Genomic DNA, 14,775 nt, shown 5'->3' on the forward strand with positions numbered 1-14,775 from the left:
ATAACAATTGCATAAACATAAAATAATTATATAAAATAGTAAACAATTATACATAATTGAAATTTCATGATAATTGCAACTTTTGTTACTTTTGCAAATGTTGAGAGAGAAAATACCTTAGAGGTTGAAGTGAACTTGATGGATATAAAATGAGTTGAACGGTTGAGAGAGCTAATGAAGAATTGTGTAGCATAAGAATGATTTTTGAAATGAAAGAAAACAGATTATCAAATAGAATAGTGAAAATAAGTTTTATAGGTTATCTAATAAACTAAGGGTGTTTTAGTAATTTAAAATGGAAATGGGGACAAGGATATGTACATATTTATCTCCGTCTCCTTACCTGATTTAAAATTTTGAGATTACCCGTACCCATGTCCGGTTAATGAGGGGATCCCCCCCTATAATTGAGATAGGTCTGATGCAAGTTTATTTGTCATGCCTACATGATAAGCATGTTTTGCTAAAAGATGACCTTAGGGTGTGTTTCTTTGGGGAGATGGATTTGGAGGAGAGTGTGAGGATGAATTTAGATGGATGTGAATGGATGGATATGTGTGTTCCTTTGGGTGGATGGAGAGGGCAAAGTGAATGAATTTGTGGATGAATTTTGTGAAAGTTTATAAGTGAGTTGACTGACATGATAGATAAAAAAAGTTATAATAGATAGAATTTGAAGATTACTGTATTACCCTTGATTGTAAAAGTAAAATGAAATGAATTTTGGATGATTTAAATATATTAAATTTTAAAGTGTTATTTAATAAATATTAATAAATAAATAAACAATGAAGTATGGTTTGTATGAGAATTATTTTTATGAGTGAAATTTCAAGATTTACTTATTATTTAGTTCTCATGTTGAAAATATGTTGACATCCAATCTTTATTTTGGTTATAAAAATTACTGTAGAAGTTATCAATTTTAAAAATTACTGTGGAAGTTATTCTAGCATACATTATACACATAATAAAAAAAAATGCAGAAACATGAATTATTATAACGATTTTCTTCATGATACAAATAAAAGCAACTTACCTCTTGAAGAATTATACAATTACGAAGGTTCACCTACATCAATTGCAGCCACCTACACCACTTGCAGCCACAGAAATACTTAGGAATATCTACCACTTACATAAGAAATTTCCAAAAATTAGATCCACTATAAAGTGAACCCAAAATACAATAACCATACACTAACAAGCACACACCAAGAACTACTGTGAAATGGCTGCACCACACCTCTAGCTATCACCTTCATCGCAATGACCCTGCAACATCCATGAAATGCTTAGAAATAACCAACTCAGAACCATGTACACTGCCCATGAACCACCATCATCCCACTATCAAACAACATGACACCACACACTCGAAAAAAGGTTTTGGAGAATCGGTTACATAACCGATTCTCCAAAGCCTTTTTTCGATGCACGTAATTGGTTAGGTAACCGATGTTGGCTCCTTTGAATGCACACCAGAATCGGTTGTGAAACTGATTCTCCCCATGGTTGGGCTTGCTTCTTCACTTACACCATCACCATGACAACCATTACTCACCTGGACGATGATGGCCACCACACACAGGGATAGTGCTCACTCGTAGCTCAGGAATCTTACCTGTGCATGGCCAGAAAAGCAAAAGGAGTGGGTTACGTGAATGTAGCAAGGTCAGACATGACGAGGATATAATGGTAAATGTATCCTTTATCCATGCAAATCTTCGCAAAAATGAGGAGATGGAATTTGGGAGTTACCTTGCAAATCCGTTGTTGCTTATATGCTCAAATCATGTCATAAGAACACAAAAATGGTTTACAATCCGTCCGCGCAAATCAACGAATTTTAAGAATCCGCTCAAAGGAACACAACCATAGTCTGGCAGGTATATTGTAAGTGAGAATGATGCAGCCAGGAGGAGACAGTTTTGTTGGGTCGTGACGTGTTATAACATTATTAATCACTGATTTCTATAGTTTTATAACTCGGACACATTTTATGCTCCACATGCAGAAAATAATTAAAAAGTAGCTATAATTAGTAACAAAATATGTTGCTCAGTGCTGTGGTGTGTGTCTAGAGGTCTGGTTTTAATTTATAATGTTTCCTATCACTTGATATGAAGTTGTTGGGATTTAAGTGGGTGATTTGGGTAAAAAGTTTGCTAAATTATTATACAAGGAAGGCAGTTCCAGGCTAGCAAGCATATTAGAGACGCATATGGTTTGCAAGCATATTAGAGACGCATATGGTTTGCAAGCATATTAGAGACGCATATGGTTTGTGATCAACAAATTTAATTTTGTATTCCGTATTGAATTAGCTTGTCATTCTCAATTTTGGTTTAGCAGTGCAGCACCATAATAACTAGCTTGCGAGTCATGTCTGTTTGGTGCTATACCAATTTGTTTGGGTTAGGATTTTAACATATCAGTTTTATATTTGAAAATTGGAACTGTCTCTTTGTCCTTTCCAATAGAATAAATTCTTATTTTTGGTACTGATAAAATTTGAGGTTTTATTCTTACAGGATAGCAAAGGCTTTGAATAGTTGTAGTGCTAGCACTACTGACATTATCAGTACGACAGAGAGGCTCAAACAGGAGCTTGAAACTACAACACAGCGACAAGAGATTGTGGCATGTTTCTTACGCGACTATCAGCTCTCCCCTGAAGAGGTTTAGACAAATGTTTAATTTTGAACTATGGCTTTGTGAATTAAATGAAATACATGTATCATAATAATGCTTACAATTAGTTGTCGATTATCTGTAGATAAACGCACTTAGAGAAGAGGAGCTGAATGAAAACTTTTTCAAGGCATTATCTCACGTCCAAGAGATTCATGCCAATTGCAAAGTATTGCTAAGGACACATCATCAGGTAATCTGTTTGGATACACAGAGAAGAGATATCAGTTAAGATAGTTAGAATATTCGTGAGTTAGTTTCTTGAGGTGTTAGTTAGATATAAATAGGAAAGAAGGAGAGGAGAGGGTGGAAGGAGGTGAATTTTTGTAGATTGAGCTTTAGCTCTTTGTGAAAGGGAAGCCCTTGAAGGAGAGAGTGCTCTCCTATTTCTTGTTCTTTTCATTCTATTCAATAACAACTTTCTTTTCTTGCTCTTTTCAATTCTTGGTTCCTAACATAATCTTCTTGTCATCTCTATCCCCCTATGTTATGTGTTTTTGTGCAATACTGAACCTGCTGTTGGCAATCTGAATTCTGAATCCAAATTGCGTATATAATTTGAGTTTAATTTGGAATGCTAGTCATTGTCTCATGCAATATTTCCTCTCGTTGACTGAGTGATTATATTTATCTAGCTCACTGTGCTGCAAAGCTAGTTATAGCGCTACAAGGATGAATGTGGAAAATATTTATGTTAAATCTCAAAATTTGAAAAGTTATGGAGATATTCAAAATAGTGGCACAAACAAGTTGGTGCAAATCTTTGAGACAAAAATGAAAGTTTCTTGGATGCATGATCTCTGTATTCTCATTCGTTTATTTGAAGTATCAACTCTAGTTCTGGCTGTATGAGTTCCAAAGATTCCCATTATTGACAACTCAAAATGGACAGTAAGATGTTCTATAATTAAATAGAATTAGATAAATTTTATTCACTGACAACTTAATATTTGTATATCTGTGAGTTATAAAAAGCAACTAGGTCTTTCTATTTCTTAATGTCATTGTGCGCTGTTTACTTTTCTGTGAAAATTTTCACTTTATATTGTTTTTTTTTTTTTTCTGGCAGGTTTGCCCCATACTTAGCTGCTACTTTATTCGTTTAAAAGTAATTTACACTTTTATTAAATTAAGGAATTTCATTGCAGCGTGCTGGTTTAGAGTTGATGGATATGATGGCTGTTTATCAAGAAGGAGCTTATGAACGCCTATGCAGGTGAAGATTCATCTAGTTCAGCTCATATGGCCAGACTAGAACATGAATTGTATTTTATCTGAGTTACTACGAGTATGAAGTATGAATTTTAATCTCTGTATTGTTGATATAGATGTCAAGGATAGATGTTTGTTTCTTTGTACTGAGATCAACTAGATTTATTATATATATATAACTACTTATAATTTTCATTTCTAGGTGGGTTCAGGCCGAATGTAGAAAATTGGGGGACACTGACAATCCGGAAGTTAGCGAGCTTCTGAAAACAGCTGTGCGTTACCTCAGGGAAAGATCTGTCCTTTTCAAATATTGTGCAGAAGAGGTAATTCTGTCATTGATTTAATGGACTGGGTCTAAATTGATAAGTCTTGTTTTTCTTAGGATTTCAAATTTGCCATCTTCCATATTAGTAATGAGATATTTTGCATTCTGAAACATGTTGTGTTGCATCATCTACTGGTATTAATTATAAAAAGTTGCTCGTGGACCTCACATCATAATAACAGATAAAGAATATTATTCTTATTCTCTAAATATGGAAACTTGGACTCCTTAGCTTGTGCATCAGAAATTACTGTTTTGCTAATTTTGCAGGTTGCCAATATGAGACACAATGCATTATTTAGAAGATTTATAAGTGCTCTTACGCGTGGAGGACCTGGTGGATTGCCTCGACCAATTGAAGTTCATGCTCATGACCCACTACGATATGTTGGTGATATGCTAGGCTGGTTGCATCAGGTATGACATGAAAGGCTTGTGCATGAATGCTTGAAGCCTCTTCCGAATGCTATTATTCTGCCATGACTTATTTGTTCATCATCATATGGTTTTTTGTATGTATGCAGGCCTTGGCATCTGAACGAGAACTTGTAGCTGTGTTACTTGATCCAGATGCTATTGTTGATTCTGGATCAAAGCAATTCGCCAACAACACTGAGAATGGATCCGGGAAGACAGAATCTGACTTGATGTTTGTTCTTGATAGAATTTTTGAAGGAGTATGTAGACCATTTAAATTGAGAGTTGAACAAGTTTTGCAGTCTCAACCAAGTCTTATAGTATCCTACAAACTCAGTAATACACTTGAATTTTATTGCTATACTGTGAGTTGTCTCATCTTCATCCTTTTTTCTTGATTTTGGTTATCCCATATATTTATATATTTATGAATTTTCATGATCTTATAGATCGCAGATTTACTTGGGCGAGAAACTGCACTTTGTAATACACTATGGGCACTGAAAGATGCTGCTCAGAAAACATGTTTTGATATTTTGAAAGTTCGAGGGGAAAAGCTTTTGCGGTATCCCCCCCTTGTAGCTGTTGATCTTTCCCCACCACCAGCAGTGAGGGAAGGGGTATCTGTACTTCTTGAAATAATTGACACCTACAACAGCGTGATGGTTCCTGCTTCTGGTCAGAAACCTGCTTTTGGTCCAGTTGTATCTGCTATACTGGATCCAATAATTCAGGTATGCTTCTAAATCTGTTACCTCCAGTTGATAATTTATAGCATAATCGTTCTGTGTAACATGAAAGGAAAAAAATGTGAATTTGTAAATATTGCTATAAAATTTGACCTTAACATAAAATGGTCACTTACATTGTGCTTGACATTTTAGCTATATACATGACACAGTTAGCTGGCGTAAAATTCAGATATAGAAGTGCTGCCCTTGGATTCCAACGTTTTATCTTTTCTATATGAACTTCAGAATTTTCTTCGGGGCTCTTGTGAGCTAAATTCTACTGCCAAGGATGTCTTAAATGGCTATAGGTTAGATTGCTAGTTAGTTATCTAGTTACTATTTAGGATTTTTTTTTTCTGTAATTTTGGTATTTGATTTTGGGTTATACTTTTAGGAATTCTTTACATGTCTAGTAAAGCTTAATTTTCGGAGAAATAATCACGCCAATTGTTTCAGTTATCATAGAAAGTTGACAAAAATAAGCAATTGTGTCTTTTGAAAGTTGAACCAAGTTGGCATCTTTATATTTAGCAACTGTCTTAACAATAGGCCCTTGTTGTAGACCCTTGTACTATTTTGGCTTTAGAGTGATAAGAATCGTATTTGATATTGTGTTATAGGAGTACGCTAGGTTTGTTTTCCCTTTGTTACCCACAGTAAAACATTCCAATTTGAAAAGAGATCTAGATTATGGTTATTCATTTTCCATTGGCTGTTTATTTAATAAACCATTGGAGATCAAAGCTTTAGCTTCCTATTTGTTGCAGATGTGTGAACAAGCAGCGGATGCACACAAGTCAAAAGTAGTCAGCCATTCATCAAGGAGGAGTAGGACGAGTTCTGATTCTAATCAACATACTAAATCATCAGTGGATGCAATCTTGTCAAATAGTAGCTCTTCTTCATCCTCACTGGTCCGTTCTTGCTCCTTTCTTTTTGTCTTTTTTTTACATTTTAACTTAATTTTCCCTTCTCTTTTGTGTTTTGCAGATTGCTGCTTGTAGGATTTTAGTGTAGTTTTTCACTTTAACAAACTTCTGCTTTTGTTATAAACTTTATTCCTCCGCATTTTAATATATATATATATATATATATATATATATATATATATATAGAGAGAGAGAGAGAGAGAGAGAGAGAGAGAGAGAGAATGCTATTGGGCACTAATTAAGAAAACAAAAGCGGAGAGTATTCAGTGGAAAAGAAAGTAAATTTCGTATTGAAAATGCAGATGTCATGTAATACTTTTGTAAGTAAATAGAAACACTTGAATATATTTATATTTCTCAATCAGTCTCCTTAGTATACTCTTTAGTAAGAGAATATAAATCCCAATGATCTGCAGTTTTTTGCGTCTGCATGTGCTTTTCATTTGCCATGTTGGTGCATGAGTCTGTCTACACATCCTTTTAACATCAGTGCTACGAGCAATTGAATGAAAACTTTACTTGGAATCTAAAACCTGAAATTGAAGTATATGTAACTTTACTGGAAATTATGTTCTAAGTGATCTTGTGGACCAACAAAATTGAAGTAATATGTAAATTTACTGGAAATTATGTTGTAAGTGTATATTCTTGTGGACCAACAAATATAGTTCCATACTCCGTTATTCCAGGTGTGTGAAAGGAATATGGGCGAACTTAAACATATATATCTTAATAAAAAAAGAAATTTAAGTTCCTTGTGGAAGTTCTATGCAGTAGAATATCTTTTTGTTTCTGTGCGACATTTGCATTAACTCGTGCCATGTGTTGCAGACTAGTGAAACTCCTTCAAAAATCTTTCTCATTAACTGCTTGTGTGCTATTCAACAACCTCTATCTGGATACGAGGCTGTCGCTGATTACGTGAATAGACTCGGAGCAATGATTGATAATCACTTGCGCGTTCTTGTGGAAAAAGAAGCCGAAGCAATCCTGAGAAGATGTAATTTGTCAGAAAAGATGCCTCTCTTGCAGAATTCAATCCACAAGGAAGGGGAGAACGAAGTGGGTACCCCATTGGCTGAGAGGGAGGACACTGGTCCAACCATTCTTTCGGAGTGTTTGAAAGCTCTGTTCGGCCTTATTTTGGGAAGTGAAAGTTCCCTGCCGGAATTTGAGCAGATGCAGGATCCAAGATTGCGTTCTGAAGCTTCTATTGGCGTGGCCAGGTCATTGGCCGAAGCTTACGAGCTTATTTATAAGGCTATTATGGATCCCAAAAATGGTTATCCGGACCCCAGGGCGTTGGCAAGGCATCCTCCTGATCAGATAAGAACTATATTAGGAATATAAGTTTTGTTTTGCTTCCTTTATTTGCTAATTACGTATATAAACTCTTGTATCTCATTTTGGATTCTACTGCTCTTCTATTAAATCATTCTGTAATCTACTATTAGCCTTTGAGTATTGTTGTTGATGAATATAATTTCATTGAATGAACTTTCCGTGTTATAAACTTCCCTTAGCACAATACTTTCTTATAAAAGTTAGGGGTTTTACTTAAAAAGACTAAAATATCCGTTAGTTGTAACTGAATATACACCCTGATTCTTCTCCAACGCTCATATTAGTTTTCCTCTCTTGTTCGTTCCACCCCTTCATTGCAACACCCACACTGCAACTACTCCCCATTGACGCCTTCTGCTGTCGAGCATCGTTTTGTGATTTTTTTTTTCTTCAAAAACTTTTCATTTTGTCAAATCATTGTATCATTGTTGTAAGTAATCTGTTTTCGTTTTACCTTCTGGATTGGCTAGTTCAGAAAATTCCCCAATTGCTCGCTCAATTCTTAACATTTTTGGATTATGTAGTTTGGAAACGGGAGGTGTATATTTATGTCATGTTCTGGTAATTTCAAAACACCTTTTAGATTCCTTGATGCGGAACATGTTTTGGATTTTTTGGAATGTCTAATCTAAAGTATATATTTCAAATTTTGGGTAGGTGTTTTGGAAAGTAATTAATGTGTTCTAGAAAGTCTAATTCACAATACATATTTCACATTTTGAAATACATATTTCAAAAAGTATATTTGTATTCTAAAATGCTTAATTTGGAGTACATATTTCATATTCTGGAATGAACAATTTTAAAATGCGTTTCGAAATAGATGTGCTAGAATAGTGTAGGATATATATGGATTGAAAAACTCGTTGTCGAGTATTTCAGCAACAGAGAATCCAAAAGTCAAAACATCAATGCAAGATGTTTTTTTTTTTTTTTTACAATAGATTTCGGATTATGTGTACTGAAAAAATCCATTCAGAAATGGGTTAATCTAAAAGAAACATGTGCGACAATCATTGAAGAAAAAAATCCTTTAGTGTTACCCAATAATATCCTTTACCCATATTCATCCATTTAAATTTATTCAAATTCATTCTCACACTCTTTTCCAAATTCAAACACATCCTTAAACACCTGTAATTTTAATGATCACGTAAGTATCCTAATTTCATAAGAAAGATTACATTGAAAAATTTGGCCGACAAATGTGGTTGTCATTTCTATTATATTGTTAGTCAAAGGCTGATGTTTGGCCAAATTTATTCTGAAGAAAAGTAAATGCAAATTTCTTTGCTTTTTCTTTGGACTACAAATTAAAACCTTCTATACACAATCTTTTCCAATAAAGTAAGAAAACGTAAAACAAAAGTTCAAGATTCATTGTTAAACTCTATTACTTCAGAAATAAATTGCGAACGAAGAGGTGTTTTTTATTTATTTTTTTAAAGAATAAAATAGCCTTGTTTTTTACTTTTATATATGCATTCATTTAATTTTATATAACTTAATTTTTATAAAATACATCTCCCGTATCAAACAATTTTAAAAGGTTTTTTTATATTTTTTATTTAATTAGGAATAGATAAATACAAGTTGTTATATATCTATATATTTTTCTCTTTAATTTATATTTTATTTAACTTCATTATTTTTGCTTTCCTATAAATTTCAATTTCTTATTCTTGAATTTTGTGTATTAGGACATTCTAAATGAAAGGTTTTTTAACGAAACTAATATCGATAAAAGATTGCTTTAATATAGTTTATAAATATGAATCTTTTAAAACCGAAAAAATATTTGTTTAAGAACATTTTAAAATTCGTAAAAACTGTATTTTTATTGAAAAATATTTTTTTATAGAAAACTCTTATTGTATATATCTTAGGTTTGCACATCACATTCGCATTGTTCTAAAAAAAGACACTACTTTGCCCTACATCTGACACATCCCCACATTCGGATAAGGATGTCGGAAGGTACACGTCTTGTCATACCGTTAATTGTTTATTAAAATTTGTTTAAATAAAATAAAGCCAATTATTAATTTAATTCCGAAATAGTGAGTGAACCTTTACATAATTAAAAATAACTCTTTATCAATATCTCTGTTTTTATATTATACTTTTAATTCTTAGGATTTTATAATTAAACTCGTTGGAGTTAAAAAATAAATAAAAAATAACAAAAAATTAAATGTAAAATTTCTTCAATTTAATCTAAAAAGAGTGACTTATTAAGATTCGTGAAAATCTAAAAGAAGCTCACAACAATCTCTTGGTTCCTTACATCACATTTTTGTCTGCTTAATAACACCATATTTTTTTTTTGTCTTTTTGTTAGGAACAAGGCAATAAAAGAAAGAATAAAAGAGAAACAAATAGACACAGAGGATTTAACGTGGTTCGGCGTATAATGTGTATGTCTATGTCCACGACTACACTAGGAAGTATTTGTATTTCTAGTGTATCTTAAAGCTTTACATAGAGTCTCTTATATAGTAAAATAGAGAACCACATCTCACTATTCTAAGCGATGTGAGACTAAATCAAGTACCATAATACTAACAATTCTCCCACTTGGGGTTTGATTACATTACCACCTAGTGTAGTGCCTGCATCATCAATTTTCTCGAAGGCCAGTTGAGGCAATGCAAAACCTCAACTTAGTTGTTGTGACAGTCTTGGTCAACATATCAGCTGGATTCTCTGCACCTGGAATCTTCAACAAAATCAAATCTCCATCATTTATCAAGTTTCTGATAAAATGATACTTCAATTCAATGTGTTTGCATCTGGAGTGAAGAATTGGATTTTTAGCAAGACAAATGGCATTTTGACTGTCACTGAACAATGAAGGTTCATCTTGCCCTTTTCCTAATTCTTTTAGAAGATTCTTCAACCATATCATCTCTTTTTTTGTTTTTGAGATAGCTATATATTCAACTTCAGTGGTTGAAAGAGAGACTCTTCCTTGAAGTTTGGACTTCCAACTGATAGCTGTGCCACCCAACATAAAAATATAACTTGTTGTGCTCTTTCTACCATCCAAATCACCTCCCAAATCTGCATCAGAAAACCCCTGTAAAGTGAGATTACTTCTTTTAAAGGACAAATGCATCTTTGAAGTGCCCTTCAAATATCTCAATATCCACTTCACGCCTTCCCAATGCTCCTTTCCGGGATTGGATAGAAACCTGGTCACAACTCCCACTGCATGTGCTATATCAGGTCTGGTGCAAACCATAGCATACATCAAGCTCCCTACTGCAAATGCATATGGCACTTTAGACATGTGATTTTCTTCTTCCTCTGTCTGAGAATATTGCCTTTTTGAGAACTTTAAGTGAGTTCCCAAAAGGTGTATTCCTGGTTTTAGCATTTCCAACATTGAACCTGCTAAGCAATTTTTCTATATATTTTTCCTGAGATAAGTTTAGAATACCTTTAGATCTATCCCTGGAAATTCTCATACCAAGAATTTGCTTGGCTGGACCAAGATCCTTCATTTCAAAATTTTCTGACAATTGTTTCTTCAACCTGTCAATATCTGTCATATTAGCACCAACAATCAACATGTCATCAACATACAAGGCAAGAATGATATAACTATCAACATATTTCTTCACGTAACAACAATGATCTTCTTCACATCTGTGAAATCCTGAGTTTCTCATAAATTCATTAAACTTCTTATACCATTGTCGCGGTGCTTGTTTCAAGCCATACAAACTTTTATGAAGCTTGCATACAAGATTCTCTTTGCCTTGTACTTCAAAACGTTTTGGTTGTGCCATAAAGATTTTTTCCTCAAGATCTCCATGTAGGAATGCAGTTTTCACATCTAACTGCTCCAGATGAAGATTTTCTGCAGCTACTATACTCAAGATAACTCTTATGGTAGTCATCTTGACAACAGGAGAGAAAATTTTTGTGAAGTTAATTTCCTTCTCTCTGTTGGAACCCTTTCACTACGAGTCTGGCCTTATATCGTTTGCTGCCATCTGGTTCTTCTTTTAACCGATAGACCCACCTGTTTTGCAAAACTTTCTTTCCTTCTGGAAGTTTGGTTAAAGACCATGTCTTATTCTTCTGAAGAGACTTTATCTCATCTTCCATTGCTAGCTCCCACTTAATAAATTCACCTCCCTGCATAGCCTCAGCAAAATGCTCTAGCTCACCAACATCAGTCAACAACAAGTAATGCAATGAAGGGGAGTACCTTTGTGGTGCTACAATTGTTCTGCTAGACCTTCTAGTCGGTAATTCAGGAGTTACTGACTCTACTATATGTTCAGGTTTTGACCCAAACTCTGACTCAGGCTCTACTTCTGTATTCTGCCTTCTGTTGGCTACATCACTTTCTGAAATTTCTTCTAATGATACCTGCTCTGGTTTTTTATTTGCATTTGCAAATTCTGCAGTCCTGTCCTTATAGAACATGTTTTCATTAAAAGTAACATTTTTACTTCTGATAATTTTCTTATTTTGGTCATCCCAAAACCTGTAGCCATACATGTTAGATCCATAGCCAATGAAATAGCATCGCTTTGCCTTAGGGTCCAATTTATCTCTACTATTAGAGTTCAACAAAATATATGAAGCACAACCAAAAACTTTCAGATGTGAAAGGTTTACCTCATTTCCAGACCATACTTCTTCAGGTAACTGATAGCCTAAAGGAACTGATGGTCCTCTATTTATGAGATAGGTTGTTGTGCTTATTGCATCTGCCCAAAATACCTTGGGTAATCCTGACTGGATTCTCATACATCTTGCTCTCTCATTCAAGGTTCTGCTCATTCTTTCTGCCACATCGTTTTGTTCTGCTGTTCCTGGAACCGTCTTGATCATTCTGATCCCATTCTCTGAATAAAACTCCTTGAATTGATTACTATCATATTCTCCACCATTATCAGACTTCAAACATTTAATCTTTAAACCTGTTTGAGTCTCAACCTCCTGCTTCCACCTTTCAAATACAGAAAACACATCAGATTTATTTTTAAGAAAATAAACCCATACATTTCTTGTAGAGTCATCAATGAAGGTTACGTGATATTGTGAACCTCCAAGAGATTTCACTAGAGCTGGCCCCCAAACATCTGTATGCATTGGTGCTACTCTTTCAACTTTAGACGACTTACTTGTTTTGGAGAAGCTAACCTTTTTCTGCTTTCCAAAGATACAATGTTCGCAAGGTCCAACATCAACATGCTTCAAGTTAGGTATTTTACCTTTTGAGACCATGAGCTTCATTCCTTTCTCACTCATATGCCCAAGCCTCTGATGCCACAAAGAGGAACTGTTGCCAACTTCTACAACTGATATCATATCCTCATCTGCAATCATGTAAAGAGATCCTCGCTTCTTTCCACGAGCAACAACAAAATTACCTTTCATTACTTTCCAGTGTCCATCTCCAAAGGTGGTGTAATGACCTTCATTATCCAACTGCCCTATAGATATTAAGTTTCTCTTTAAGGCAGGAATATGTCTGACATTGTTCAAAGTCCACACACTTCCATTAGAGGTTCTGATATTGATATCACCTCTTCCTATAATATTAAGAGATTTTCCATCTATAAGGTAGACCTTCCAAAACTTTCTTGGAACATAGTTAGATAATAATTCTAAGGAAGGTGTAGTATGAAATGACGCACCTGAGTCCATAATCCATGAGTCAATAGAATTATCTAGACTACATAATAGTGCATCTTCAATTTCATCAGTTGCTGCATTTGCTGATTGATCACTATCTTGCCTCTTGTTGTTGTTGTTGTTCTTCCTTGGAGCCTTACATTGATTTGTAAAATAACCCCTTTTCTGACAATTCCAACAAGTGATATCATTCCGAAATTTTGGTTTTGATTTCTCTCTAGACTTTGATCTGCCTCGGCCTTGATTACGACCTTTCTGGCTACTTCTTCCTTTAGTTTCAGTACTCAATGCTGAACTAGAACTGGAAGATTCCCCTGAACTTTTCCTGCGAACATCTTCGCTTAAGATCAAGTCACGGATGTTATCAAGCTTCAACTTACTATTACTTGTAGAATTACTAACTGCAGTAACAGTTGCACTCCAACTTTTCGGAAGAGATGATAATAAAATTAATGCTTTCACCTCATCATCAAATGTTATCTGCACTGATGTCAATTGCGCAATAATTGTATTGAATTCACTAATATGATTAGTAATCGAGTTACCTTCACCCATTTTTAGGTTGACTAGTATGCGAATCAAATACACTTTATTGGCTGCAGATGGCTTCTCATACATATTTGACAATGTCTTCATCAAATCTACGGTTGTGTTCTCGTTCATGATGTTGAACGCAACATTCTTAGCTAATGTCAACCGGATCACACCAAGTGTCTGCCGATCTAACAAATCCCATTCCGCCTGCTCCATGTCAGTTGGCTTCTGCCCTGTTAAGGGTAGATACAACTTCTTCTGATACATGTAGTCCTCTATCTGCATCTTCCAGAACCCGAAGTCACTGCCATCAAACTTCTCAATCCTCACCTTCCCTCCTTCCAATGCCATTGCTCTTGCTGCTTTTACAAAAGCTCTTGCTGCGGCTTTTGACCAAAGCTCTCACTACTTCTCTAAATTGAGATCCCCAAGAAGAAAAAATAGAAACCAAATCTTTTCTGATATGGAAGATCAGACAATGCTGCAACCACAGAGCATACTAAAAAAATGGTAAAAGAGAGAAAAATAGACACAGAGGATTTAACGTGGTTCGGCGTATAATGTGTATGCCTATGTCCACGACTACACTAGGAAGTATTTGTATTTCTGGTGTATCTTAAAGCTTTACATAAAGTCTCTTATATAATAAAATAGAGAACCACATCTCACTATTCTAAGCATTGTGCGACTAAATCAAGCACCATAGTACTAACACTTTTTAACACTTTTTCTGCTTCCAACCACTATAGGCTGCTTTAGAGATTAAATTCGTAAAATATGAGTGAATTTACACATTTTCTATAATTAAAATAAGATTCATTATGATTAAGGTGGAACCTGCGGTTATTGTTCTATATTCGTACTACTATTCCACTTCACATGTTTTTGTTTAGTATAACATTCTCTTTCAACGTTAATACCCTTAAAC

At 34.5% G+C, this 14,775-nt stretch overlaps 1 protein-coding gene across 1 annotated transcript in view; it reads left to right on the plus strand.

Moving 5' to 3' along the window:
* LOC114173677 (conserved oligomeric Golgi complex subunit 6) overlaps nucleotides 1-7,824 on the plus strand; it is an 8,967-nt gene extending 1,143 nt beyond the window's left edge. The window contains exons 3-11 of the mRNA XM_028058196.1: nucleotides 2,535-2,682; nucleotides 2,780-2,887; nucleotides 3,843-3,910; nucleotides 4,109-4,232; nucleotides 4,505-4,651; nucleotides 4,759-5,016; nucleotides 5,101-5,385; nucleotides 6,150-6,296; nucleotides 7,143-7,824. Coding sequence (XP_027913997.1) covers nucleotides 2,535-2,682; nucleotides 2,780-2,887; nucleotides 3,843-3,910; nucleotides 4,109-4,232; nucleotides 4,505-4,651; nucleotides 4,759-5,016; nucleotides 5,101-5,385; nucleotides 6,150-6,296; nucleotides 7,143-7,661 — 1,804 coding nt within the window. The 3' untranslated portion in view covers nucleotides 7,662-7,824. The remainder of the gene's footprint in view (nucleotides 1-2,534; nucleotides 2,683-2,779; nucleotides 2,888-3,842; nucleotides 3,911-4,108; nucleotides 4,233-4,504; nucleotides 4,652-4,758; nucleotides 5,017-5,100; nucleotides 5,386-6,149; nucleotides 6,297-7,142) is intronic.
* The last annotated feature ends 6,951 nt before the right edge of the window (nucleotides 7,825-14,775 follow it).

This window comes from Vigna unguiculata, chromosome 2 (genome assembly GCF_004118075.2).
Source record: "Vigna unguiculata cultivar IT97K-499-35 chromosome 2, ASM411807v1, whole genome shotgun sequence".
NCBI lineage: Eukaryota > Viridiplantae > Streptophyta > Magnoliopsida > Fabales > Fabaceae > Vigna > Vigna unguiculata.